The sequence below is a fragment of the Hippocampus guttulatus genome, chromosome 11, assembly GCF_054856545.1.
Source record: "Hippocampus guttulatus isolate MCC_2025c chromosome 11, RoL_Hgut_1.0, whole genome shotgun sequence".
Taxonomy (NCBI): Eukaryota; Metazoa; Chordata; class Actinopteri; order Syngnathiformes; family Syngnathidae; genus Hippocampus; species Hippocampus guttulatus.
In genome coordinates, this window is record NC_141271.1 from 21,208,086 (window position 1) to 21,236,079 (window position 27,994).

Below are 27,994 nucleotides of genomic sequence, written 5' to 3' on the forward strand. Positions count from 1 at the left end.
CGAGAACCTGCAGACTTTTTTTTGGGCTCTCGGAATCACTAAAATACCACAAAGTGTTTGGGGGGGAACATCCGGTGCCAAAGTATTGCTTGACGTGCTAACTCCAAACCGGTTGGCGACTGCCGCGATCCAATTTTGCCCCATTTGGCTTCCTCAACAGGGCCCGTCCCTCGATCAAGGACTGCTACAGTCATTCTTGGCTTCAAGACGCCTACCTGATGCGTCTTCGTCGGCAGACTCTTACCTTTACAACCACCCGTCTCAAAGAATATTTGAGCGAGCAGCAGCACAGACGAGAGGCGGTGGCAACCCGGCATCAGGTTCTCCTTCGCTCCTACCAGAGCTCTCCGCAAAGCCCCACCAGTCCGGTCGCACCGGCTCTGCCCGCTTCCCCCGTCCCCCTCTAAAAGTAGGCCTCTGAACACGAGACGTGGACGACGCTGAGGAAGAACACGAGGGGCATCCACGGCGTCGGACGTTGAGCCTTCAAGGCCTGAGTTGCTGAACTCAGTTGGCAAAGGGACATGAAATGCCAAGCAACGCGTCGCCTGGAATCCGACTGAATTTTGTTAGGGACCTTCATCTATCGCAGGACGTTACCTCAGTGTTTGGAACTTGGCTGAAATGGTCTTGTACCTGAAATTGAGCAACACGTGAATTACACGCCATAAACATTGCTTCCTTTTCACGCGATAGCAAATCCTTCATCCCTTTATTAAAAGCCTCACGTTTGTGCTACCTACGAACAGCGATTCGAAGCTTCGGCACAGTTTTAAAGACTCGGTCTGTTTTTTTGAGCAAAGAGATGCATTTGTTGGCGTGCCACAAGGGCTACTTCGATCAATACTTGGACTAAGATTCTCAATGGGAAGGCAAGGAAAGAGTAGTTGAATCTCAGGAGATGCATTGATTTTGAAACTATCGAAAATAGAGGACAATTTGCTCCAGGAGAGGTGCCTCCTTGTGGGAGTAGAACAAAAAAAACCTCAGTGGCTACCAGCTCACATATTTGCTTGTTTTTCCTGATTATAGACCAGACTGGGTTCTCACCGCTCAAAGTTGAACAAGCCATCGCTTTGTTCCCAGACTCCGTGATTCAAGATCGAGTGACATGGAGGAAGAAAAAAAAAGTTGCTCATGAAACTTTCTCATCTGAATGAGAAACGTTCTCGTCCCGACGAAGAAACTTTCTCATTCCGAGGAGGATGCTTTCTCCTCCTGACGAGAAACAAATATCTTCTTTTAGCTGGTAAACTTCACAGTGCAGAGGTCTTGGGTTCGATCCCGGCTCCGGCCTCCGTGTGGAGTTTGCACATTCTCCCCAGGCCTGCGTGGGTTTTCTCCGGGTAATCCGGCTGGCAACCGGTTCAGGGTGTCCCCCGCCTACTGCACGAAGACGGCTGGGATAGGCTCCAGCACCCCCCGCGACCCTTGTGAGGATAAAGCGGATCAGAAAACGGATGGATGGATGGATGATGAAAATGGTTGTTAACAACGGTGAGTAACTTGTTCGCAAATCTGTGTAAGACTGCCGAGCTTTTGGGTTTGAATGTCAAGCTTCGGCGTCATTTCGCAAGATTGTCGGAGTTTCTTTTATTGGGTCTACAATAAGACCCAATAAGGCGCCAATTCAGCAAGCGAATATACTTTTCAGTTCCTCTCTTTCCGCCTTTGCAATGTCATGATTGAAGTATTTACTGTAAAACCAGACAGCAGGGTTTTCTGAAATATGATGATACCTATTTTGTATGAAATGCTCTTCTGTATTTTGTGAACAGTGCATTGCGGTGCCTCGTGATGAATGTTAGACTCCGGAAAAAACCAACAAAAAAGAGTTCCTTCCACGAATGGAATGTTTGCTACGATGACTATTCTGAGTGTGGCGGCGACTTCTCTGCGTGCGTGGTTCACATTTGTTTATTTATTGAGTGACTGTTTGTTTCAGCCTCCGCTTTTTCTTTTTTGTGACTTGCTTTGGCATGGAAAATGGCATGATAGGTGGCTATGCAAATAAAGAAATTGTGACAAATAAGATTACAATTTGATCGTAACGTGAAAAGTGACTGCGGGATAGCCCTCGGATGAGACAACCAACAAATTCAACCAGGTTTCCTCAAAACATGCTTTTGTCCACTATCCCAAGGATCAACTTTGCACAGCCAATTTCTTCAAGGGGTGGCCCAGGGACCAAGTTAAAAAAGTGAGGGCGAAATTCAAAGCGCACGAGAGGCCCCACAAGTCACCACGGATTGTATTTTCCCTGGTGGAGGCTACCGTTGCTTATAATTAGAAACAGCGCAGCGCAAAGGCATGCCTTGGCGGGAGGCCTCCCGCAGAAGAGCCACTTTCAACGTAGCAGGCTAAAATCATGCCGACGTGGCGCGAGGTCGTCGCTGCCCCTCCGGAGCGCTGTCGTCTCATTATCGATGCGACGGCCTCTTGGATCGACACCAAGATCCCAGCCGCTGCGCACGAGGTTCCCCGTGAACAATTCTGGGAAAGATTTATCACGTGACACCCAGTTCACTGCACATTTTGCTCGCCATTGCCCTTTGACTGAAAGGCATTTTGCAGTCTTGGTCCGTGTAAGTCCGACCCGACATGCAACGCGACATCAGCGGATGTGGCTTGGAAAGGACAGAATTGCTTCATGGGGCGGGTTCTCGCTTTAAAATGCTATCGACATCCACCGCTCGGGAGTTCCAAACGGTTTGTGCAGTGGGAGGCGTAAGAATGTCGTCAGTTTACTGTGTTGTTTTGTTTGTTTGTTTTTTGTCACGATCTGTGTTTTTTTGTTTTGATGATGTTGACTTTTACTTCATGTTTTCATGTGTCCCTTTTTCATGTCTTGACTCCTCGTTCGGTTTTCTTCCCCACCTGTTCCTCGTATTGACCAATCAGCGCTCTCCAGCCATTCATGTCTCGTCCAGGTGCGCTTCGTTGTCTCATCCATTTTTGTTTTCTATTTAGTGCCCTGCCCCACATAGTCTTCAGTGTTGTTTGTTTTGGTTTTGGCCTTCGTTACTTGCCGTAGTTGTTTTACTTGTTGGTTTGATTTCCAAATACTTCCTATAATTAGGACTTTCAAACTGCGGCAGCATAGCATCAGGGTAGACTACGTTGTGTTCCTAGTCCAAATTTGGGTGATGTTGAATTGATAGCAACCCGTTTTGTCATCAACCGAGCACCTTTTTGATATTGTGTTGTGTTTTTTTGACAACCCAGCACACACAGACAACGCTTGAAAAAAGCATCACGTGGTGACACGCAAGTTCGACACAATGCAGGATTTCAGCATTCCACCAGAGTTGGAGTGTTTGACATCTTCATTTTCTCTATTTGATAAATGCAAATGAAAAAGCAACTGAGTGGTTTCTTGAATGTTGGCCGGTCCCCTCCCACCTCCGTTTGCCGACCAGGGCGAGGGCCGAGAGCGGCTCGAGAGAGCGTGTGTCTCATCGTTTACCACTCGGCGGCTCGTACGGGCTATTTTGAACACACTGATGTGTGAAACCTTAGACCAGGGGTCCCTAACGGCCGGTCCGCGGACCAGTACCGGTCCGCAGGGCATTTGGTACCGGGCCGCACAGAAAGAACTTGCCTTAATTCCGTTTGATTTCGGAATACGAAAGATGTTTTATTTTGAAAAATTACCGGATTCTCCGTTACATCCGTCTCTGTCACGCTTGACACGCGTCAAACCACGCTTCTGCGTCAGTGAGCGATTAGATGATGATGACGATTAGATGGCCGAGATCGCCGCAATAGCACTGTTGCTATTTCCGACATGCTACCTGTGTGAGGCGGGGCTTCTCTGCAGCAACGGCGACTAAAACAAAATTACGAAGTAGACTGGACATAAAACACACACTTGAGGTGTCTTTGTCTCCTATTACCCCGAGATGGGACCGTCGAGTTGCAGAAAATAAAGCTCGGGGCTGTGGTGAGTCGTCATTTTCATGCACTTTGAATTTGCGTTGTATCGTATTTTGAAGGCATTAAACATTACCATCGCAATCAGAGTGTTGCGGCCAGATTAGACGCTCCTTGTGTTTATTGTTATTATATTTCGAAAACGCCACCGTTTTCATGCAGCTCATAGCATATTATTTTGTTGTATTATTTCCGCTACACCTTAAATGCCGGTCCCTGAAAATATTGTCTGACATAAACCGGTCCGTGGGGCAAAAAAGGTTGGGGACCAAGGTTTGTTCTGCAGGCGGTTGGCTTTTTCTTGTACTTTAGTTGCGAACTATTTTCGTTTGTGTTTTTTTTTCTTAAACCATGAGCATGAAAAATTATGCTTCAACTCAATCAGACCGATGTATATCATTTGTTCATTTATTGAAATCGGGACATCGAGACATGTTCACGCACACATTATTTACATGACTTTCCCCAGTGCTTTTTCAGTTCCTTAAGTTCCGAAGAAGACGAAATGACACACGAAATGCAACACAGTTTACGCAAACAGAATTGTTTGTTCTAAATCGACTTCAAAATAAAAACACCATTTGAACAAATGACGTTGTATCACTGAACAGCCGGCAGACAAGATGAAAGCAAGTCTGAAGGTCGACGGCGCCCACATCACTCACGGACCACCTGTCAAGTAGCGGCACACCAAGTTTAAGACCTCAAAATGAAACGCAATCTTTTGACTCAACAATTGAATTCATTTTAATGCCGCTAAATGCTTCGATTGAAAAAAACAAACCAACAGGTTTTTCTTTTGGTTTGTTTTGCCAATGCGGCTTGACAAGCTCTTTGCACGTTTCCAAAGCTCAGGGTCGCGTGAGCTCTTCGGCGCCTGACCTACATTGTCCACAAATCGAGCACAGCTTTTTATCAGCCGTTACAATCCGCAAAATGTGCCACTCGCTCAGCCAAAACGGTCGCCCTATTTAGAAGCCCCGCAATCGCACTTTGACCATTTCCTCGCAGGCGTCTTTTCACTGAGCGTGCACGTGACATTTCTGTGGCGTGAGCAATTAGTCTTTCTAAAACAAAACGCGTTCGGTAAATTGTTTTATTTTGAGTTGCTTGTACAATCTGAGTTACATGCGGTGAATAGGAAATAAGCCCGGCGGCCTATTGCAGAAATAAAAACAAAAACATTGAGCGCCGACCCCTCAATCATTTCATAAGTGTTCTACATTACATATAAATCAAATAATGATCATCAGTATTCTCCAAAACGGAGCTTTTCTCCTCATGACTTGGCAACTAAAGCTGGGTTCAGTAAATTGGGCAGTCGTTCTTTGGGATACCACTGCAGTGGGTCGTGTTTTATCTGCTTTGCTCTGGTATTTAAAAACAAACAACAACGAATCAGAGAAACCGTGTCACTCACTCAAGACTGTGAGCCGAGCTGAGCTTTTGGCTTGTCCGCAAGCAAAGTCGACGACTCCGCTCATGGCCGTGGACGTTTGCCGCAGGGTCAGCCTGTGGACGCTGCCCAGCTTCTCCAGGCGCACTTGAGGCCCGGGCGATACGGGTTCCCCGTTCAGGCTCCAGGTGGGCGGCTTGTGGACGGGGGCGGACACCTCGCATTCGAAGCGGGCTTCCCCGGGGGCCACCACTTCCGCGTCTCGCAGCTCTCTCACCATGGCAACAGGCTGAGCTGCGTTGGGAACACCAGTGAGGGGGCGGGGTTTTTTTCTCTCATTTCAATAGAGTTGGCACTGACATCTAGTGGTGAAAAACGGAACTGTTTCGCATCCATCCCTGAACAACTGCAGAAGCAGATACTGAATCTAAATGGTCATCAATCAATCAAAACCTTTTTTTTAACCAGAAAATATCAACCAATAGATCGTGAGGTACATTTGAAATACATCAATACGCAAGCCTCAGAAATATTCTTCTGGGCCTTTCGTGGCCGTATAGGCAGCCGAATATCCGACGAGATTTTTAGCAAAGCCACCGACGGGCATTTTAAGCAAGGGAGAACGGCGACATTACTTTCTACTTTTTATTTTTGAAATGTTCTTTCTTTTGACATGTTGGGATCATGAAACTAATCCGTCCGGGAGGAAATGCCCTGTCAGCCCAGCCCCCGCACCAAATGTTCAACTTTGCGCCTCTGCCCTAAAATGACCGTTGCCTGGTTACGATGCAATTGATGATGTTACATCCATGCTGTTAGTCAAACAGAGTCGTCGATGCGACATACCGGCGACAAACGCCTCTTACCCTCCACCGTCAGTTTTGCCGAGCACGTGTACTCCCCGACCTGCATGCTGTAGGTGCCTTCGTCGTCCAGCGCCACGTGCTGGATGATCAGTTTGCGATAGCAGCCCTCGCTGCTGATCTCGAAGCGCTCGGAGGGCAGGATGACGTTGCTGCCTTTGTACCAGCGGATGCTGCAGCGCGGGTTGGACACGGTGCAGTCCAACATCACGCGGCTCTTCTCCAGCGCCGTTTTATCCTGCAGAGGCTTCACGATGCTCAGGGGAATCTCTGGAAGATCACTTTTTTGGCTTTACTTTGGCTCTTTTGATATTGGAAAAAGAAAAAAAAATGGGAGCAATTTTACCTTTCACCTGCAACTTGGCAACTGAGTCCACGTGTCTGGCAACAAATCTGATCTCCCCGGAGTCCTCGGGTCGCACGTTGCACATGAGTAGAAAGTGTTTGGTCCCTGAAACGTCAAGAAGCTTGATTTTAAACCTGAACGCTTGTTTGAAACCAACTTGTTGGTTGGGGCTGACATTGCCATAATTCCAGATAAGTATTATTTGTTTATGTTCCGAATCCCCCCCAATGTAGCATGCGCTCCATCATCAGCAGTTCCACTGACCTTCCTGTCGGGTCTTGATGGTACTGGTGGGATGAATCATCTCTCCGTTTTTGTACCATTCTCCCGGCACATCTTCCACTGAGATCTCGCAAACGAAAACGGCGTTGTGATCTTCGTCGATGCTTAAATCCTCCAGGCCCTGGACAACCAGCAGCTCCCGTTCTGCAAACGGATATTTCCGTATCACGTCCCGTTATGCTCATGATGAACATATGATTCCTGTTTCGTCATCGACAGTCCACGTTGCATTTCGCGGACCGGAGCAGCGCACGGTGCAGCTCGCAGTAGCACCACCGCGATTTCTGTACCGTTTGTTACTGCGGAGCGGAAGTCCCAGCAGATGGCAGCGGTGAGATGGGCTGCAGTTTTGAATGCAGTTGAGCATGTTAGCTGGTCATTGGTGAGGTGTACTCAATGGAAAGCAAAGCAATTAGTAAATGGCGCAACTAGCTTTGTTTCATAAACGCGCGGCCCATGGGCCAATACCGGTTGACATGATGTCTATTTTTCCATTTAAAAATAAATAAATAATGCTACTCAAGATTTGACACGTGAATAGTGTTGCACTCGATGGGGCAAAAAGTTGGCGAGTTTCAGGAGTAGAGGAAGCGTCCTTGCTCTGCCCCTTTTGCACTTGTGTGTAAATGAATACCGGCTGCAGAAATAGTTCTGTGACTATTGAATGCGGGTCAACAGCTTGAGTTCTAAAGAGGATGCTTTGGTGGAACCCTTTTGGGATTTTTCTTTTTTTTTTTCACTCCCGCATACTGTTTGTATTTGGAAAACTGCAAACTTTCTGAAGAGTTTCCGCTTCAGTTCATGTGGTGCGATGAGTCGCTGAGGTTGTCGAGATTTTCAGATGGAATGAGACTTCAGTCTCTGTGGGTTTTATTTTCTGGTTGTAGAAAGGTTTTGATTGAGGTGGATTGATACTGCCTTACTATTTGTCCAGATGAGTTTTCCTCTTGGTTTTAAATTCTTCCCAGGCACGGCACCAGGATTTTAATTTAATTTTTTATTTTTTTGGTCAATAGGCAGTTGGGGGGAACCAAAGGGACGGGGGTAAATGAAAGAATGATAGACGGCACAAGAATGTTCAATAAAAGTACTTTGAACTGAATTTGGCCAAAGTACATTCCACAAAAACGCTTCAGCCCAATATAAAGGACCTCGGGTCATTGGCAAAATCTGTCACCAGAAGCACAAACGTCGAAGCAGGGATTGGATTGGCCTTGGGAATTTCTTCATGTTTTTAAACGGAATTAATTGAAAACAAATTGGGGCTAAACGGGGGCTACACCGATGTCCAACTCGCCCCGGTGTGGCACCGTGCCCGGTCCGGCCAATGTGACACTTTATTGAGGACCTTGAACACCAAAAGCAGCCAGCCAATGTCGTGTTTGGACGGACAGAGATTGTGCTCCCAACTTTAAACCACCAAATCCCCCACACTTGTCACCGTAGACCACCCTACCATAGACCTCCACGGTGCCGCTTGTCGCCACTTGTCCCGCATCGCAGGTGTACATGCCAGAATCACTGACGAGACATTTGCTGATCTGAAGAAATCGCTTGCTTCCGATGGCGTAAATCCGCACGTTTTTGCCCGGCTTGACCTCGCTGCCGTTCTGAGAAGGATGGACAAAACAACAACTTCAAAAGATTGGGGCAGGGGAAGGAGTTCTACTCCTATGGCAGGGATTCAACCAATCTTCCGGCTAATTGCATAAATTGGGACTCTTTCTGTAATACCGAATGACACCACAAGATGGCAAGAAAGCTATGGCAAATCGGAACTCCAGTCGCAATTTTATGAACTAGTGAGCCTCATGGTGTAAGAACGATGGCTCGCTTAAACACACGATGCGTATCATTTCATTGTTTGATATTTAAGGCCAAGGAGCTTTTTTTTCATGCAACTACTTGTCGGAATTGTGATTAGAGATGAGGTTACATCACTATTAACCTAGTTTGACAAATTTGGGTTCCTGTCAGTCAAAAGGACTTGAGAGCAATACTCGCCTTCATCCATTTCACGTCCACATTGTGCCTCGACAGTTCGCATTCGATGGAGATGACTGAGCCCTCGGGCATTCTCTGGTCCTCTAATTTTCGGAAAATTGTCACTGGAGGTTCTGGGGAGAGACAGCAAAATCATCTGATGAAATATATGTTTGGGTTTGGGTTTCGGTATATGTTTGTCCGTACATATACCGAGTGGCTGACATAGCGAGGATGTGCACCGTTTAAAGTGGGTTAATTCATCTCCGCAACTGATCAATTGCGAAAATAGTTGATAACGGTTGATTGTTGCACCTGCTAATGTGATGAAACATTGATCTGGTTTGACAGTCATAACAGGCCTCTGAGGGAAAGCCGAACTGCGAGGTGGCCTGTGACAGGAAGGAGTTTGACACCCCCGCTGCACTAAAATGGCCTCTTAGGCCAGCAGTGTAAATCCAGGCTAAAAGGGTTCCTAATCTTCAAATGGCCTACCCCTGACAACAAGCCGCGCCGATGTTTTCAGCTTCTCGGCACAGAACATGAAGGCGGCCGTGTCGTCCCCCGAGAGGTTGCAAATAGTCAAGCTGTGGACGTGTCCCTTGGCGCTCATGCGGAAGTGGCTCGTCGGCTTGAGCTGCTTTCCATTTCGCCACCAGGTGCCGGCCACATTGGGATGGGACAGTTCCACCTCCAAAGAGGCCGTTTCTCTCTCCATGGTTGTCAGGTCGCTCAGGCCCTTCTTGATGGTGACTTTTCGAGCTGGAAAGATAACACTCATTGAGACAGAGCGCTATGATTGTCATCTTGTCTACTTATATTAGGTTGAAAGTTTCTTTTTTTCAGACAATGGTCTTTTTTTTTGTTGTTGTTTTCTCATTCACTCCCAAAGACGTTTATAAACGTCTTTTCAGACTTGGTCCAGAATTGGCTGGTACTGAATGAGTTTGAAGAGATTCCATGTCAAGTATTCTGAAAAACTGGGGCCTCCAAATGCCTGAAAACTCAATTTTTTTGCAAGAATGGATCCTGGAGATGGCTGAAAATGAGGTGGATTCAACATTATACATTGAAAGTGCTCTATAAATATAGTTGAGTTGAGTTGATTAAAGGCAGAGGGGACACACAGAACTTATTATTACAAAGAACACTGACTGCAAGGAACCGCGTCCACTGTCCTTATTGCTGGCTCGGATTCTGATCTGCCTGCAGCGGTCTTGATGAGAATTCGACTGATATTTTGGTCATCCGAGTACAGGGCTTTACGCAAAAGCCGACTTCGAATCTGCCAACATTTTTCATCGATTCTAACATAGAGGACCATTCCCGCGTGGAAAAAAACGAGTGTTTATTTTGGAGACCCGATGACAACAACCTTCGTTTTGAAGGCCAGGGTGTAAATTTAGAAGCAACGAGGGGAGATCCAAATTCAGTGGCAATGCCAGCCGCCTGAGGGCCTGACTTTCCCCCTCCCGAGTGATGATAGAAAAGATCTCAAGTCAGTCAACGGGCAGACGTTCAGAGGAGAATCTTTTTTTTTTTTAAATCACCTTTACAGGGCACATGCGCTCCTGGTCATCGGCGAAACCATCGTCGGCTCGACTTTTGATATGCTCATCACGTCTTATAACCGGTGCTTGGATGTATCAAAGTACAAATACTTACCCTACATTGAGTATTTACAGTTTTCTGCTGCTTTTTAGAGCAAATGCGCTTTCCCTGGTTTTGATGAGCTTCAAACAAAAAAAAAAAGGATTGACATTGTCTCTTGCTTCTTTTTTGAAGCTGTTTCCAGGACGTCTGTTGCATTCAAATTATCGTTCTTTTTTGAGATATTTTTCAATATTTACTGGTCAGATATGTTGATTAGCGTTGTGCATTGTTTGTAACACTGAAAAAAAAAATCAACTCAGCCATGGACTCTCATTAGCATTTGCTTCATATATAATTGCGCAATTGCAGCTTACAGTCCAGTGTAGTCAATAAACAAGGTGAACAAAATCTTTTTCTTCTTTCAATTAATGAACGTGCGGTCAAAAGTGCGTAAAGTATGCCAGCGGTGGCACAGGCTTCCCGAAAAACTGTCGGTTTATCCAGCGGCCGTACTCTCCAAGCAGACTCATTCAAGGTGGCAGTCAGCTGTCAGTTGCAATACCAGCACCCCCTCCCCAACCCCTCGACGGTCCTCGCTGACTCAAATTACTCTCACTCAGTGACTGCTTCCACGACATGTGTGGACGGAGCGTGCGCAAGACCCGGCGCGGTCGACAACAGAGGTAAATAAACAACCGCGGCGGCATGGTGACAACATGCGCACACTCACGTTCCACCGTGAGCTGGCCTTGCGTGCAGTCGTGAAGGGTCTCGCAGCTGTAGCTGCCCCAGTCGGACGCGGTCACTTTGTGGATGGTCAGGCTGTGCTTGGGGCCCTGCTGGTTCAGGGTGTATTTGGCCCCGGGGTGGATCAACACCCCTTGCCTCATCCACTGAACTTCGCTGGAATCCAGGCTCACCTCCACCTCCAAGGTCGCCTCGCCGTATTCCTCAGCCGTAACCGGCGCCATCTTCTTGGTGAACCGCACCTGCTGTTCTGAAAAAATAAAAAGACCAAAAAAAGAATGCATGACTTCGCCGAACACGATCAACTCAACTCAAGTGTATTTCTAGAGCACAATTAAATACAACCACCCCTGTACACGGAGCAAAAGGAATTCATATAACATTCAAGAGCTCATTTACCTGCCAGTTGAGTAGAAACACCTTTGGATTAGTACAAACCATGGCAGGGTATACTCTCTGGACCTGGATTTGACACCTCTGACAGATTGGAGGATTTGCATTTTGGTGGTCGATATATTTCAAACAAGTGCTTGTATTTAGCGCGAGAACGCTTTGATCTTGATCAATTTCCACCGTTCACAATAGCAGTGCGTGCATGTATCAAGTGGCGTGAACAGGAGATCTGCGAATGTGGTTTTAGCTCAATTTGTTGAGGCATGGGACACTCACCTTGAACGTGGAGCTCCGCCTTCGATAGCAATCCCTCGGCATCGGCCGTCACTGTGCCGCGATCGGAAAGAGTGCAGTTGCGGAGACAGAGGATGTGGCAGAGTCCATTGCTCGAAACAACGGCGCGCTCATTCGGGGCTACCGGTTTGCCGTTCAGGAGCCACACCAAATGAGCGTCCGCTGGTGAAACCACACACCGAAATACCGCGTCTTCCCGTTCGCAAACCGTGATGTTACGGAGTTCCGCTATGAACTCCACAACACGGGGGGCTGGAAGCAGAGAAAACGGTTTTCAGATGGCATTTTTCAAAAACGGTTGAATGATTTTTACGCCGACTTACTGGTTACAGTGACCGTCGCTGAGGTTCTGTCATCTGCACTTTCGCAGGCATAATTGCCGGCGTCGTCTTCAAGAACCTCAAAGATCGTAAAACTTCGCTCTCGACCTTGCGCTCGTATCCGGTGACGTGGACTTGGTGAGATCTCGAGGCCGTCTTTCAACCACTGGACGTCTCCTTTTGACTTATTGATCTCACATCGTAACATCAGGCTGCTGCCCTTCAGGGACGCGACGTTCTCCAGCGGTCGGATGAATTTCACCTTCATTTCTGACGGGGAAGGAACGTGGTGACGGAAATATTTCAGGTGGACGCGGGGAGCTCCTTTGGATGAGGGGGTGTCAAATTCTTACCTTTGACAAAAAGACTGAAATGCATCTCATCTGTGTTTGCATCACAGACATAGTCTCCGGAATCTGACAGCTGCAGGGGATTAATGGTGAGCTTGTGGGTATTCCCCTCGCCGGAGATGTGAATGTTGTCCTTGTTCAGGAGTTGGCCATCTTTCAACCAGCGCACATTAGCTTTGTCTCGGCTCACGACAGCACACAGCGTGACGCTCTCGTTTTCATAGGCCAACATTTTATGAGTTGCCTTTTTATTCACAAACTGGACTGGGATCTCTGCGGTGGGAACAAGGAGAACTTTGGATTCATCTCAACGCCATACGTGCTCTTCCCATTTTCACGTTTTAAAACACGCAGATTCTCATCTTACCCTGCACCTCCACAACGGTCGTCAGCTTGTCATCTGCGGCATCACAAACATATTTTCCAGAGTCCGACGGCTGAAGTCGAGAGAGAACAAGCTTCCTCGTGACGTCGTGGCAGTAAATTTTAACGCGGGTGTCCGGTTCCAGGATCTCGTCATTCCAGAGCCACCGAACGGTGGCGCTTGGCCGAGACACCTCACACTCTAAAATTAGGTCTTCTCCCGCCAGTAGTATGTGATGCTCCGGGTGACCAGAATTTCCAACGATCTTGACCGGGGGCTCTAAATGAAAAGCAATCGATGCGCTCAATGTCTTTCCGGGTAAATAATGTGATCATGGAATTACCTGCGACTGTGATATGGAAGACCATCTTATCGTCCGCTGCATCGCAAGTGTACTCTCCTGAATCCGCCGGCGAAGCGTTTAGGACCACCAATGATCGGAAAACGCCCTGCTCCTCGCAGCAGTAGCGCCCGCTATCGTCAATTGGTCGATTGTTTTTGTACCAGCTGACAGAAGCGTTTGGTCTGGACAGTTCACACACTAGAATGATGTCATCAGAAACCAGGAATTGCTGTTCGGTTTTCGCAGCGGGTTTCCCAATAATTTGCACGGGCAGCTCTGAAAAGCAAACGTGAAGAGACGTTGAACAGCCAAACTTAATAACTTGATGATGACTTGAAAATAAGACCTACCTTTGACTTTAACGTGAAAATCCATCACGTCATCTTTTGCATCGCAGACATATATGCCGGCATCTTCGGAAGTCAGCGAATGAACAGTGAATTGACGCATGACACCGTCTTCCGCGACAGTGACATTTTGGGAGTCTTCCACCTCTTCTCCGTTCCTCTTCCAGAGAACCACAGCGTTCGGTCTGGACACCTCACAGTCCAGGACCAAGGATTCGCCGACTTTTTTTTCGAGTCTGTTCACGATCTTTCGGGGACGGATAAAGCGGACAGGAGGCTCTGTGGACGTATGCGATGTGGTGAGACGCAGTTGAAGGCCTGTTTAACTTTACATCTTTGTCGAGTCCGGACTTTCCTCACCGGCTATATTTACAAAGAACGTCATTGAGTCATCGGTTGTGTCGCAGACGTATTCAGCGGAATCTTTGACAGTCGTCTCAGGTATAACGAGGCGTCTGTATATGCCGTCTACCTCCAGTATAAGGTTGTGACTCTCCTCTACCTCAAGTCCATCTCTGTACCAACGGACCACCGCATTTGGCCGTGAGATCTCACAGCTCAGTACCATCCTCTCTGACACTTGCTGGCACAGTTCCATTTGGGACTGACTCGGAGATATAATCTGCACCGGAGGTTCTGTATGTTGATACAAGGAAACGCTTTGGTAAAACCATGCAAAGGAGAACAAATCATGGCATGCTGAACATTAACTTGAACCCTCTCTGACGTTCTCATTTCAAAGTCCAGATTTCACGTCATTCATTTTCCATTTGCCGATTTTGCTTACAACGAACACCTTGATTATGTCGATTTCATCATCCTACTTTGTCGCGTTGGCATTTGAGTGAAATGTCAAACGAGCCAAGCAAACAATCTAATGCACAACATGCACGTTCATGGATTGTACCTGTAATGCTGAGGTTGAAGAATATGGAATCGTCGGCTGTATCACAAACATATTCTCCGGAATCCTCGACTCTGCTCATCAGAATCTTCAGTCGCCGATAAGGGCCTTGGACATCCAGTTTGATATTCTCGCTCATTTGGAGCTTTTGGCCATCTTTGTACCAGCTCACCACTCCATTTGAACGGGAGAGCTCACAGCTGAGAATAATTTCCTCGGGTACGTGACGCTCAAGGCAGACGTCTTCTTTTGGGTATACGATCATCACCGGGGGTTCTTGGAAGAAATGATCAGAAATTTGCCGCTCTTATTTTTTAGACTGCATTCAGGCAAACTCAGACATTTTTCTCACCTCGAATGGTAACCTTGAACATGACAGCGTTGTCTCCTGCGCGGCAAGTGTACACGCCCGAGTCAGACAGCTGGGCTGACTGGATTGCAAGATGTCTCTTTGTGGCTTCGGCTCGCATTGTCATGTTGCTATTGGGCCGGATTTCAGCGCCGTCCTTGTACCAATGGACGACAGCGTCCGCCCTCGACACCTGGCACGAGAGGCCCAGCTCCGACTTCTCCACCACGCTCTTGAAAAGTTCCTCCTCCGGGACGTTGGCAAATGTGACCGGTGGGGCTAAAGGCACAAAAAGGATGTTGACATAGATTTGACGCTACTCTCGGCCTCCTATCATAACTCTCGTTCACAGCAGCCGCATGGCAGTTAAGACATGCGGAGATCAATCTTTTTTGCCGTCCACACTTTGTTTTGTTTTAAATGACCACTTCACATAAACGTTAGAAATGGAAGTTAATTACATTTGAAGCAATGTGGCAATGGCGGCATGTGAAGCGCTTCATCTTAGTTGCGGCGTGCGATGAAAAGGAATTAGAAGCGTTGTGACGGATGATTTTACTTTTGCGGGTGATTAGAGGTTGTGGCATAGAATGGAACTCCACAATCACATCTTGACGAGAAAAAGCTATGCGTATCACCTTTCACCTCTGCAAAGCAATCATTGGACTCGGGCTCATCGTCACTTTTATAACTGTACTCCCCAGAGACCGAAGACACTGCCGAGTCCAGATCAGATGTCCTCGTGAGCTCTTCCGAATCGATCTTGGCAGCGGATTTGGGAAAGCGTTTGATTCCATCCTCATACAAGACAGGGCGGCCTGTGGCGTCTGAGCCCTTGCGCTGCGTTTTGTCAATATCGCCTGCTTCAAGCGCCTGTCTGGCTTTAACTTCTGGAACAGCTGAGAATAAAATCAGGGCTACAAGAGTTGCGGCGCTTTTGCCACACTCACTTTTGTCACATACATCGGATGACAGTTAAAGCGCTGTCACCTGTAATCTGGTGAGTGAGCACGCTTGTGGTTTTGGCGAGCATGCAGTCCATTGATCTGAGATTTTGTATTGGAACCAGGGTTGATGACACTGGTTAGACCAGACCAGACCAAACCAAACAACAGATCACAAAAGTGAGAGAAAAATTGAAGGACACTGCAGGTTTTTCACTCCTGGGCATGAAGCATCTTTCAACCTACCGTTATGTATACAGTCTTACAAATAGTCTCAGTCCAAATTGTTTTAGTTGCACAAAGAAAAAAACCCCCAAAAGGTTAAAGATTTGAAAGAGACGTAAATCACCTTCAACTTCCACCTTGAATTCTACGTGGTCATCTGCAGAATCACAGCTGTACACCCCACAGTGTCTGACTTGTGCAGCTTTAATGACCAAGGCTCTCAATGTGGCTTCAGATTGGATTTCAAAATCACTTTTTGGAAGCAGCTGCCCACCATCCTTGTGCCACTGGACTCGGGCACTTGGCTCTGAGACTTCGCACTGCATCTTAACTGGGCTGCCTGCCTCTACCAGTTTGTTCTTTTCTCTGTCTGGAATTGCTGCGAATCTTACAGGAGCAGCTGGTAAGTGGAAAACATTGGGAGATTGGAAAAAAAAATTAGATGAGATGAGAAAAAAAAGACAATTAGGGGTCAATGAATTGGACACTTTTGACCTCATTATATGCTCCTCAAACTCAAACACAAGGAAATCCCACCTTGGACATCCACATGGAACGTGACAACATCTTCCGCCAGTTTACAGCCGTAGAGGCCCGAGTCCGACACTTTAGCAGAGTGAATGAGTAATTTTCTGAGGTTGCCATCTCTTTTCATGTCGAGGCCAGTTTTGCAAAAGAGGTCGGCCTCATCTTTAAACCAGGAAACCTGAACAACCGGATCCGATACCTCGCACTGGAGAATGATTGGAGAACCCGCCGCAATCGTCCGGTGTTTCTCCGATTGCGCAACAGGCATAATATGTGGCAATCGGCCTAAGAGTAAAGAACAGTGTCGGTTTTGAATACGCAAACGTTGATGTACATAAAAATACTGATGAAAATCATTTTAATACGGGTGGCAAATCAAAAGAAGATGACGAGAATAAATCGATCACCTTTTACATCCACTTTGAATGTGACGGCGTCGTCGTCTGTTGCACATTCATACGTGCCGCTGTGTGCGGTTTGGGCCAAAGGGATGACAAGAGTTCTTCTTCGACCTTCCGTTTGAATCTCCAAATTGCTCTGTTGGTGTACTTTGAGCCCATCCTTGTACCAGTCAACGGGCGAATCTTGAGACAGTTCACAGCTGAGGACAATGGCAGAGCCCTCTTGGACGATCTTGTTCCTGTCTGCCTCTTGAAGCTCTGAGAACTTCGTGGGGAATGCTACATCTTTAAGATATTACAAAAAAAAAAGTCTTAATACGGTGATACATGTGTTCAGTACCCCATCAACTTTAGTTGACTGATGAGGACAAATGATTGAAAGAATGATTGCAAGAAAGACGGCTCATAACCTCACTTCACATGATTTTAAAAAGAGTCAAGGTCAGAGTGTAGCCAAACACTGTACTTTCTTAACAAGCTATTTCATCGCAACAGTATTTTTATAGCAACACTGCCACCTAATGTATAGTCAGAGAACATAAAGTGCCTACAGACACCCATTTCACTAACGATCAATCCATGGCAGCCATAAACTCTTTGGAAATCTAAAACAAATGTAAATATTTTTTCCTTTTTCTTTTCGATTCTGTAGTAGACAATTGTCGAACCGGCTCGGAGCCGAAAACATCACAGCAAAGGAAAACTGAGAAAAGGTAGTCGTATTTGTAGGCGGAGGGGTTTTCGAAGATGTTGTTCCATGTATCTGTACATCTTGTTGGTGAAATTATACAGACTGCTTTAGAGAGGGTATATTCGAAGAGTAGCACACCAAATAAGGTAGGGAATGGATGAACAGCTTTTTGTAAGTTGGTTGGAAATATGAACAGCCGCTGTTCCAGTTAGTTGGCAGTGCAGAACGAGCTAAGACTCGTGTAGGCATCACCTTTTACTTCCGCAGTGAACTGGACGTGGACGTCGTCATCCTTTGACTCACAATGGTTTACGCCTGAATGAGCCACCTGGGTACACGGACTGACTCGACTTTGCAAATGACCCTTTGACCGGATGTCAATTCCAGTTTCCGGTCTGAACCTTGTTCCATCTTTGTACCACATGACTTGTCCATTGCCGTCCGACAACTCACAATGGAGAGCAATCGGAATGCCTTCCGTGACTGACTGTTTCTGTTCAGCCTCTCTTATAGCTGACAATGCCTGAAGTGGAACTAGAGGACGGAATGCAAAATGCAATTAGTTTTAAAAACCTAGGAGTGAAATATCTGAAAGTACAATAGTAAAAAGAAAACAAAATCCTAGTCCCGGCATCTGCATTTGCCGTCAGGAAAGTGAAACAAAAATATAACGACCATAACCATGCTCGTTCTGAAAGACTGTTTGCAATGACCTCTTCCGAGGTCCAAATTATCAGTAAAGGTACCGTGTTTGGGTTGACGTATTTGTTGTTTGGATGATTGGTTAGTTATGAAGCCGTGTTATACAAAATCTTGAAACTAATTCAATTGTAGCAATGGTTTTGAGTTGTCCATGGCGATATATGAAAGAGCTCAGAGAGTAAGTCCTGTTTTCGGGCTTTTCACCGGCACACAATTCATGTCGTATAAGCAAAGACAAAAAGACTTTATGCACTGTATCCGATTCAATTGTGTGAACGCAAGACATTAGTAAAAATTTTCGTACGTGTTGAAAAGGATATCATGAAAGATGTTTGTTAGTTGGCATGCTCATTCAAGACGGGGAGCAAGCCGATATGCTTCTTGCGACTTCGGGGCAGTCCATCCGGCAGAAGGGGACTACCTTTCGTTTTTGGTTCTCATAGGTAAGAATGTCATACGGTTTTAGGGTATGGTTTGGTGTTAAAAACGGAAGGGAAAACAAAGGCAGAAGGGCAAGGTCTCAGGGTGCAGAGGAAGGACCAGAAAAAGTCATTCAAGCACTTTGTCAGTTATTCCGCCCGTAAGTGATAATCAAGACAAATCATTGCATTTGTACAGTCTATCCTGACTGAAACTGCGTGTCACCTTGAACATCCGCTTGAAATGGCACGGCATCACCTGTTGCCTCACAGCTGCGAACCCCCGCATCGGACGGCACCGCAGAACTCACAGCCGCTTCTCTTAGGGAACCATCCACCATCGGGTCATGGCCGGCCTCTTTGTGTTGTTTTACTCCGTCATCGTGCTGAGAGATGACCTCATTTGCAGTTGATGGCTCACACGGTGGCGCTACAGGGAGCGCTATGGGTTCATCCACTTCGGCAGACTCGATCCTCTCAGTCTGACACGGTGTTGAAATTGCTGAAGGTGGAGCTGAGGGTGTTTTGAGGTACATTGAGGGGGAAAAAAAAAGGCATCACTATCAGTGATTCAAGAAAACAGTGGAGCAAATCAACACCATCTTGAATTTTTTTTTTAAAAGGCCTTTACACGGTGTACTTATGTTTGAGCTTTCGGCAAATGGCAGTCCAAATTTACATTGCCCGAATGTAGTATTACTTAAATGCAAATACCAAAATGCCAGTAATCCCTAAAAAGCATCTGATTGCGCTCATGCCAACCATTTGAATCACCTTCAACAGCCACCTTATTTGCAGTGACATTGCTGTGAGTGCCACATGTCCTTGACGAATAGCTCTCTTCTGATTGGACACTTGTCTGCTTGAAACAGGCGGAACCTGAAAACTGCAATGACGATCTTTGTCCAGAGTTCAGCGTGTCGTGCGCCAGGTCCTTTGGAGCCTCCACATTGTGGGGATGAGCGGTCAGGACAGTTGTTTCCAGCATGGACTGATATTGTTGGGTAGTCGCGACCGATTCTGTTTGACAGGCACCATTTGGTCCAACAAATAGAGCGTGGGCAGGTGAATTCTCCTTTGGCCGGACCGTTTGTTGAGAGTCATGCAGCCCCATCGATAAACAAGGTATAGTTTGAGCAGTGTCAGTCTTTGCCGAGGAGACAGTCAACATCTCCTCTGATTGGGAGATATCAGGCTGTATGGAATTACTGTGCTTGTCTGAAATGAGTAGTTTAGTCTGGATGCAATTAAGAAGATTATTGGTCAGGAAGTCTGAAATCTCTGCGTAATTGCGGGGATCCTCTACCCGAAATCTTGTGGACTGCATCGCCCTAAAAGGCTTCTCTGTGTGGGGGCCGCTTACAGAGTCAGAGCATCTGTCTAATTGGACCGACACAGTCTCTATTTGTTTCGTAAAGCACCTTGACTGGGGGGCAGAAGTCTTTTGGTGGTTATCGAGGTCTGACGGCGCAGCAGTGGGCGCCGGGCCATATCGCTCTTCGAATTCAACAGATACATCCCTCAGATTAGATTCCTCTGATTCAAGATTTGAACTCGGACGGGAATTACAAACCTCTAATGGGACAGCTGTCTGCAAGGAAGTCATAAATTGTTCAGAAACCTCAGGATCTTCTGTCTTCCGTATATGGAAAATCGATTCCTCACCTTGGGATTCTGTAAAATGTCTAGTTTGAGAGCATGGCTTAAGCTTTATGATTGACGGCTTGATTGCGTTGCAGTCGGGCAGAGATTTGACAGTCCGTTTTTTTTCCTGACCGTTTTTCTCGTTTTTGTCTTTTGTAAAAATCCCTGCAGTTACGTATTCATGAGTCGACCGGTGAGTGCTCTTGTGCGTAGAATGTGCTCCGCGTGTCAGAGAATCTTTCCTCTCGCCACTGGAGCTGCCAGACTTGTGCTTTGAGGGAATGCCATCGGCATCTGTCGAGTTGATCTTCTCTGGTTCGGAGGCAAATCTTGGGAGTTCGGCTACAAGCAGAAACGTTTTCAGTGGTAGTCTGTCTCAACGGTTCCTCTCAAAACAGAATTTCATCAACATCATTGTGGGTTAGGATGGAGTTACGTGGTCATCCATTGCAAAGACAAACAAGATGGTCGACCGACCAGGTTTGGTCTGAAATTGAGCTCTTAAAGTTGCCCTACAAAACAACCAGACACTAAATTACAAGAAATACCTTTGTCTTCTTTTTTTTTTAAGATGCACATTGCATCGCTTTCATAAGAGTTCCTTGTCATTGCAACGGGGCTAAACTTTGGAGGATCTGGTGATGTTTGATGAAACACATGGAATGAGCTGAAAGAGCCGCAAGCGGTAGGTGAAGCGCAAAGATCTCTGTTACTGTGGAAAATGGAGTGACAAACAGCACATAGGTTAGTTTTGAGCCAGGGCTCAAGTCAACTCAACACCCGCACATTGTTTTCAAGAACACCAATTCCAGAAAACAATGCACTAGAGAGGACAAGATGGCAAAAAAAAAGCAATTCTGAAGGGCAAAAAAATGGGCGGGTGCCTCAGATGATCGAGCTAAGAGTAAAACACCACCACTGTTAGTGGCATGTATCGGCTGGGTTAAAAACGGATGAGTGATGTTGAAATGTATGAAATCACCTTGGACATTCGCAGTGATTTGGGCAGATGCATCAGAAACCTCAGCAATCTCACCACTGCGGTGACACTGCCGTGCTGTTTTGACAAAGCCAAAGAGAAAACAATGAGCGTGGTCATATCTCTCGACATGAAACAAAATACAGTAGTTGAATTATAATGGGGGTGGGGGGGGGGGACACCTTTTACGTCCACATTTAACTGCGTGTCGTCAGATGTTTGGCAGTGAAAACTCGCAACAGCAGGCGTGTCAAGCGTGACTGGAAGTGGACAGACTTGTTTGTCGCTCTCAGGTTCAACAAGAGTTTCTGTTTTTGGAAGTAGACATGCTTGGATGCTGCTTTCAGGTTCAACAAGAGTTTCCATTTTTGGAAGTGAACAGGCTTGGCTGCTGCTTTCAGGTTTAACAAGAGTTTCTGTTTGAATACAGTTGAGTTGAGTTGAGTTGAGTTGAGTTTCCATTTTTGGGTAGAATGGAGTTCCGTCTTTGTACCAACAAGCTTTGGCAACGGGGTCTGAAATTTCAAATTGTTGCACAATCGGGCAGCATTCTTCAGCAGATTTGGCCCTCGCAACATCTGGACCACGTGTTTCAGCCGGCACTACGGACAGTCATTGAGGATTGAAGTATTAGAACAAGCGTTTTGAGTAAAAGACGTCGTATATTGGTTTTTGCACACAAACCAGAAACATCAGTCGAAAACACAGATTACAGATGCAATCACCTTGAGTTTTGACAACTAATGGAGCAACATCATCCGCTGTTGCACAGTAGTATGCTCCAGAGTTTGATGGATGACTTGGTCCAATGACAAGTGTCTTCTTGATGGCTTCCATGACAAACTCTTGTTCTGAAGTTGATACGGTGGCTTTCGCCTTCTGCAGTGACGCCTCGGCCTGGCGTGGGCCATGAATCCCGGTGTCTGAAATTTGATGTGGCTGTTCCAAGGAGCAGGCGTCCTCAAGTGATTGATTCTCTGCGAACTTCGGCGAGGCTGACAACGGCGCTAAAGGTCATGACTCAAATCATAATTGTGGAAAAACTGTGCATTTCCATACTCTGATTGAGAGAAGGGGTTAGAATGTTCACCTTTCCCTAAACGGTCATACGTTTGATCAAGGAGAAAGTCAAATAGACGAGCATTTGTAATGTTTGCGAACAGAGATTATTTTGATAACGATTCAAGAAACTGTTGTAAGACCATCAAAACACCATTTGACTCGAGTGACAAATAGAATGTCAGTTAGTTGCTTGAGTCAATCAATGCATAATCACCTCTCATACCCACAGTGAAGTGGACTGTCCCATCTGATGTTTGGCAGTGGTACTGGCCCTCGTGCACAGGCTCAGCAGAAGGGACAACGAGTCGCCTCAAAGTGCCGTTGCTCTGTATGTCCTGCTCTTTGTGCGGAAAGAGCTTCACGCCATCTTTATACCACTGTGCAGGCAACACGGAGTCTGCCACCTCACATTCCAGCACCAAAGGTTCGCCCATTTCAAAGGACTTGGCTCTCTTAACGTCAAGGTGATCGATAGGCTTCACCGGCTTAGCTAGCATTGGAAATTCAGAAAGGTGAATGAATACCTTCAAAAATTATCACTTGGAATTTTCAATTGCTTTGGAAACATTGGTTTCATTGCGGACCACGGTTACAGTAAAATGAAAGTCTGAAGTTATCATCCAAACTACATCAAGTTGAATCGCAGGTTATTAATAGCATCTTCAAGAGATGCAAAGTCAATTTTTGGGGGGGGGAGGGGGGTGGCGCAGAACACAAAAGAAGTCACCTTTTATCTCAACTTGAAAGTCCATCGTGTCATCCTTTGTTCTACATTGATAGACACCAGAGTGGTGCATCTCTGCATACCGAACAACCAAAGTCCTTGTGGTTCCATCCAATTGCATTTCCAGCTCTGAGGTCGAAACGAGCTGGGTTCCATCCTTGTACCAGCAAACAGGGGCCTCAGGATCAGAAACCACACACCGGAGTACAACGGGGCCCCCCACTTCAATCAATTGTGTCCTCATTTCTTCAGGGAGCGGACAGAACGTCACCGGTGGAGCTACAGGTACAGTTTAACAGCTAATGTCAAAATTAAGACAACTCTGAAGGTCTGTTATCCATAAGTTGAGTCTGACAACTGACAGGGCAGCCACTTACATCATCTAATCGAGTCAAAGAAATGGTCAGAGTGGAGAAACAGCTCACGCGTAATAGTTGCGTTGCTTTGCATACAAGTACATTTCCATGTTGCAAAATCATAAATCACCTTTGATGTTCACATTGAACGTGACGGTGTCCCCCTTTGTCTTGCAGCAGTACAACCCTGAGTGGTAAAAGTCGGCCGAAGGGATAATCAACTTCCTCACCAGTCCATCTGCTTGAATATTTACTCCATTGTGAGGAAAGAGCTTTGAGCCGTCTTTGTACCAGTGCACCTGGGCATTGTGCTCTGACAGCTCGCAGCGTAAAAGAATTTGGGAGCCTGCGTGGATGGTTTTGTTCCTCGCTGCTTCGGGAATCGCTGAAAATCTCACAGATGGGGCTACGGACATTTGAATATACGCCATTCATAAAATGTAGAAAAAGAGGTCATCCAGCAAAGGTTTTGCAAGACGACCGCTTGATAAAGAAGAACTCACTCACCCTCGACTTCCACATTGAACCTGATGACATCGTCAATGGCGTCGCAGCAATACACTCCTGAATGTGAGAACTCTGCTGATTGGATGACGATCCTCCTCATTGTACCCTCTGACTGGATGTGAAGACCATCTGTTGTCTGTAATTCCACCCCGTTCTTGTACCAGTGTACCGGAGCGGCGGGGTCTGAGAGCTCACAATACAGCACGATGGGGTTCCCAATTTCGACAAATTTGTTTCGATCCATTTCTGACAGCAATGAAAACTTGGCCAGAGGCGCTGTTGATTGGAAGGAAAAATCCATGCCCGTTCGTTATGAAAATGGTCTGCGTTTTTGTCCAGTCCATCCGAGATGGAGGACATTTTGAGCCGCTAGAGACACACTCACCTTGAATGTACAAAGCAGCTGAATCCCGAATGCCGTATGCAATAAAAGTTATTTCGGCTCCATTTTCGGTGTCTCGAACCCCTTGGATCCGAAGAGACTGGTGTGTCCTCGAGCGGCGCATGGAAAAACGCTCATCGTCCTGAAGCTGCGTGCCATTTAAGAACCACGAGCCGATGACCGATGCGGATAGTTCAATAGTGAAGATTGCATCTTGTCCTTCTGGAACCAGTGCATCCTGTAAGGGGGTTTGTATCCTGGCTACCGGAACTGGAGGGGTACAATAAACAGGCGTGAATGACATCAGAAATGATCAACCGTGACATGAATCCATTGATGAACTCAACTCACCCAAATGCACTGCTCGAGGGAACTCCACATTGTTGCTTTTTCCATATTTGTTGACACTACAAATACGGAACCGATAATCGGCCTCACAAGGCACGCTATCGCCTAGGATCTCCACCGAGGTAGCCGAGTCGGTGGTCAGGCACTGTAACCACTCTTGTGAACCCGTACCCACTTCCTGTCGTTCCAGTACATAACCGGATGGAGGGTTCTTGCGCGAGTCCTGCGCTGGAGTCCATGAAAGAAGTGCCGCATTTGCCCGCTCTGTGTTGATCTGCACTCCCACTGGGACACTCGGAGGACAATGTCTGGCCGCTGAAAGCAGATTTATGACAGAAATGATGATAACGTTTTGACAATCCTTTCTTTTGTGTCGTGACACTGTCATTGACCGGACCCTACCCTTGACTCTGAGCTGAGAGGAAGTCTTGGATCGCCCCACAAAGAAAGTCACAAAGCCAGAGTCTTGAGGCATCGTGTTGACAAAAACTAGAATATGAGTCCGACCAAAAGACTTCAAGATGGTCTGATGCGTTTCACGCAACTCCACGCCATCTTTATACCAGTGTATGTCCATCTCTTCTTTCTCCACTTCAACGCAAAAGGCAGCATTTTCACCTTCCAAAACATCCACTTTCCTTGGAAGCTTTCGCATAATTGGACCTAAAGAGACACAGTGTGGTGAAAACGCACGTCAGATTGAATGACAACACGACAATCAAACAAACAAACATTCCTACGGTGAGGAGGAAATGCAAGACCCAGAGACCAAATTGAAGCCGAACCAGAACGGATTGCAAGCAACAATGATTACCTGCCGTTAGGTTTTGCTTCTCCATGCCAACTGATTGCGGCTTACCTTTCACTGCCACCTCAGCGATGCTTCGTCCCCCATCTGGCATTTCGCACAGGTAAATCCCGTCATCATCAACACCGATGTCACGGATTGTAAGCCTGCGCTTTGTTCCCCACTCCTCCATTCCATATTTGGCTCCTGGTTGTAGTCGTCGATCCTCCAGGTACCATGTGATTGGGACAGAGTCCTCTGGGACTTCACACTCAAGAACAGCTAAGTCCCTCTCCCATACCTCCAGATCGATGAGCGGCTGCTTGAACCGCACAGGTGGCTCTGGCACCAGAAAAAAAAAAGTGGGTACGGCGTTGTGCGAGCACAAAAAGAGCAACATTATCAGACTCATTTTGATGAGGAAACTGGAAGGTCATCGACACATTGTGCTGGACGGGAAATAAACCAAACAATGTGGACAGCAGGTTCTTTTAAAGCGGTTCGGAATTAAGCTGAATGCTACCAGTAACCACTCGTGTCATGGAGAAGATTCTTTAAAATACCGTACATTGCAGTGTGTGCTTTTCAACTGTTTTGAACTCCACATGAGAAACATGATCCCCCGTCGCATGGTGATCACACGCTTCCTCCCTTGGTGCCTCCTCACAAGCTTCGGAAGTGACTTTGCAGACATGATACCACTGTTAGAATTTACCTCCTGATCTCAGTGTACCTTCTTGGACCTATGTCCCTGACATCGCTCGAGCATCAAATGGCGGGAAATCCTATCCAAGGACACACGACACCACCCCTTCCCCCAAGCGCCACCCCAAACACACATGCACTCACGCACTCCTCCACTACTGAAATTGTCACAGACTGACAGTCGGTAGACTCGAGTTGTATGGCTTGACTTTCTGTCCAGCGCTGTGCAAACGTGCATCCCGTCTTTATACTACGATACGGACTGTGAAAGCCACTTCAAGAACCGAAAGGAGAAGGGTAATATGCCAGGTTTGCAACTCAAAGATGAGAGACATAAGTACTACACCGAATCTACTCTCAGGCCACCTGTCACTTGACAATCAACTAAAACATGTGAGCTGCGTCCACTGGACGGTTGAGCTAACCAGGAGCTCGTCAAACTAAGCGTCATGTCAGTTATGTGTTTTGCTGAGAAGACAAAGTAACACGGAAAGGGTTTTGAAAAATGAAACCAAAGACTAGATGACCGTCAATGCTGTGAGCGATCAAGACGGTACGACTTCAAGTATGACTTGGTTAGGCCAGGTCATGAAATGACTTGACTCGCTTGAGTTCTGCCATAGTCACTTGGAACTCGCGTGAAAGGTTGAGACTGACCCGTGACTCTCACATAAGCGAGAGACTCCTCATTCCGACGAACTTACCCTTGACTGAGAGGTGGACAGCACTGAGGGTTTGGCCCGCCGTATTTGATGCGGCGCACACGTAGACACCGTTATCCTTCTGCTTGCAGTACAAAACCTTGAGTGTAAAGTATCCTTCTCGATCCTCGTACAGCAAATATCGCCTTCCAGACAGTATCAGTCTTCCGTCTTTTCTCCAAATGATTTCCGGTTTGGGTTTTCCTGTCACAAAGCATCGGAATTTTGCATGCTTCCCCTCCGTCACCGCAAACATTTTCACTCTCGTCGACTTGGTCGTCATCTGGTCTTTGTGCTGATTGGGCATCTGCCTGCTGATCCTCTGTTTGCCTTGGTGACTTTTTCTGTTCCCGTTGTTGTAGCCGTTGCGGTTTGCGTCATCCTCGTGTCCGGGGCCCGCGTCGACGAGCAACACGGCTCCCGCCAGCGCTTCCCCAAACTCGTTCCTCGCCTTACAGGTGTACACGCCACCGTCCGGTGCGCGAGTCTTAAAAATCTTCAGCTGGAACCATCCGCCGTCCTGGTAACTCACGCTGAAGTGAGTGCTTTCGAATATTTCGCTGAGCTTTTTGCCATCCTTTTCCCAGGTCACCTCTGGTCGTGGACTTCCCCAGAGCTTACAGGAGAAGACAGCGTCATCTCCGCGACCGGCTCGGGTGGATAGAGGTTTGATCAGGAATCGCGGTTTGTTCTCCTCTCTTAACTCGAGCTCTTGCGCCTCGCCTTCGACCTTCAGTGTGGCCGCTGCATACGTTTCGCCGATGCTGTTCTTTGCTTTGCACATATACTGACCGCTGTCCTCCATGGTCACAGCGGTTATGATCAGATTGTAAACATTGCCATCCTCAAAGACGCGGTATCGTCCCTGTGGGTCAATTTTCTCATTGTTCCTCTCCCATATGACTGCCGGTCTTGGATCTCCGCCGATCTGACACTTCAGCACTGCGTCGGTCCCGCTCTGTACACCGACAGGCCTGGGATAGGCCAGGAAGCGCGGCGCGCCACCAAATACGTCCATCTTTGCCCCGTCAGCCGAGCTTCGCCTCCAGCAGTTGGAAAAGGCCAAACTTGACAGTTATTCA

The 27,994-nt window shown here is 46.9% G+C and overlaps 2 protein-coding genes and 1 long non-coding RNA gene across 11 annotated transcripts in view; 2 read left to right on the forward strand and 1 right to left on the reverse strand.

Moving 5' to 3' along the window:
* Positions 1 to 2,027, forward strand: part of spegb (striated muscle enriched protein kinase b) — a 28,799-nt gene extending 26,772 nt beyond the window's left edge. For both annotated transcript variants that reach the window (XM_086123213.1, XM_086123212.1), the window contains one exon: positions 161 to 2,027. In XM_086123213.1, the coding sequence (XP_085979339.1) occupies positions 161 to 407 (247 nt within the window). In that variant the 3' untranslated portion in view covers positions 408 to 2,027. The remainder of the gene's footprint in view (positions 1 to 160) is intronic.
* A 3,318-nt stretch (positions 2,028 to 5,345) lies between these two features.
* On the reverse strand, positions 5,346 to 27,930 carry obsl1b (obscurin like cytoskeletal adaptor 1b). The gene is made up of 35 exons (XM_086123293.1): positions 26,916 to 27,930; positions 25,579 to 25,848; positions 25,122 to 25,382; positions 24,723 to 25,034; positions 24,375 to 24,641; positions 23,990 to 24,265; positions 23,613 to 23,888; positions 23,130 to 23,405; positions 22,617 to 22,892; positions 22,066 to 22,347; positions 21,523 to 21,942; positions 21,344 to 21,418; positions 18,944 to 19,231; positions 17,849 to 18,130; positions 16,912 to 17,190; positions 16,514 to 16,789; positions 16,101 to 16,376; positions 15,446 to 15,706; positions 14,811 to 15,086; positions 14,462 to 14,734; positions 13,915 to 14,190; positions 13,558 to 13,833; positions 13,208 to 13,483; positions 12,868 to 13,143; positions 12,504 to 12,773; positions 12,154 to 12,420; positions 11,813 to 12,082; positions 11,127 to 11,393; positions 9,299 to 9,565; positions 8,825 to 8,937; positions 8,277 to 8,430; positions 6,803 to 6,964; positions 6,539 to 6,643; positions 6,196 to 6,462; positions 5,346 to 5,623 (listed from the first exon to the last, which is right to left on the reverse strand). The coding sequence occupies exons 1-35, from the start codon at positions 27,928 to 27,930 to the stop codon at positions 5,346 to 5,348; spliced, it is 9,741 nt and encodes a 3,246-aa protein (XP_085979419.1).
* LOC147198641 (uncharacterized) lies at positions 19,645 to 27,985 on the forward strand. 8 transcript variants are annotated; one of them, XR_015102207.1, is made up of 6 exons: positions 19,645 to 19,842; positions 22,226 to 22,826; positions 23,183 to 23,411; positions 23,660 to 27,370; positions 27,500 to 27,596; positions 27,853 to 27,975. It is a non-coding gene; the product is annotated as an uncharacterized LOC147198641 (long non-coding RNA). The 8 variants fall into 8 exon arrangements; XR_015102205.1 differs by having other exon boundaries at positions 23,660 to 27,578; positions 27,853 to 27,985; XR_015102204.1 differs by having other exon boundaries at positions 23,660 to 27,596.
* Positions 27,986 to 27,994: the final 9 nt, after the last annotated feature.

Coding starts and splice junctions, on each gene's coding strand:
- obsl1b (XM_086123293.1), bottom strand. CDS start 27,930: ATGGACGTATTTGGTGGCGCGCCGCGCTTCCTGGCCTATCCCAGGCCT. Junction 14,191..14,461: donor CTTCAACCTCAGCATTACAG/GTACAATCCATG, acceptor ATCAACATACAG/AACCTCCGGTGCAGATTATA. Junction 6,965..8,276: donor CGGCACCGTGGAGGTCTATG/GTAGGGTGGTCT, acceptor ATCCGTTTGCAG/AACGGGAGCTGCTGGTTGTC.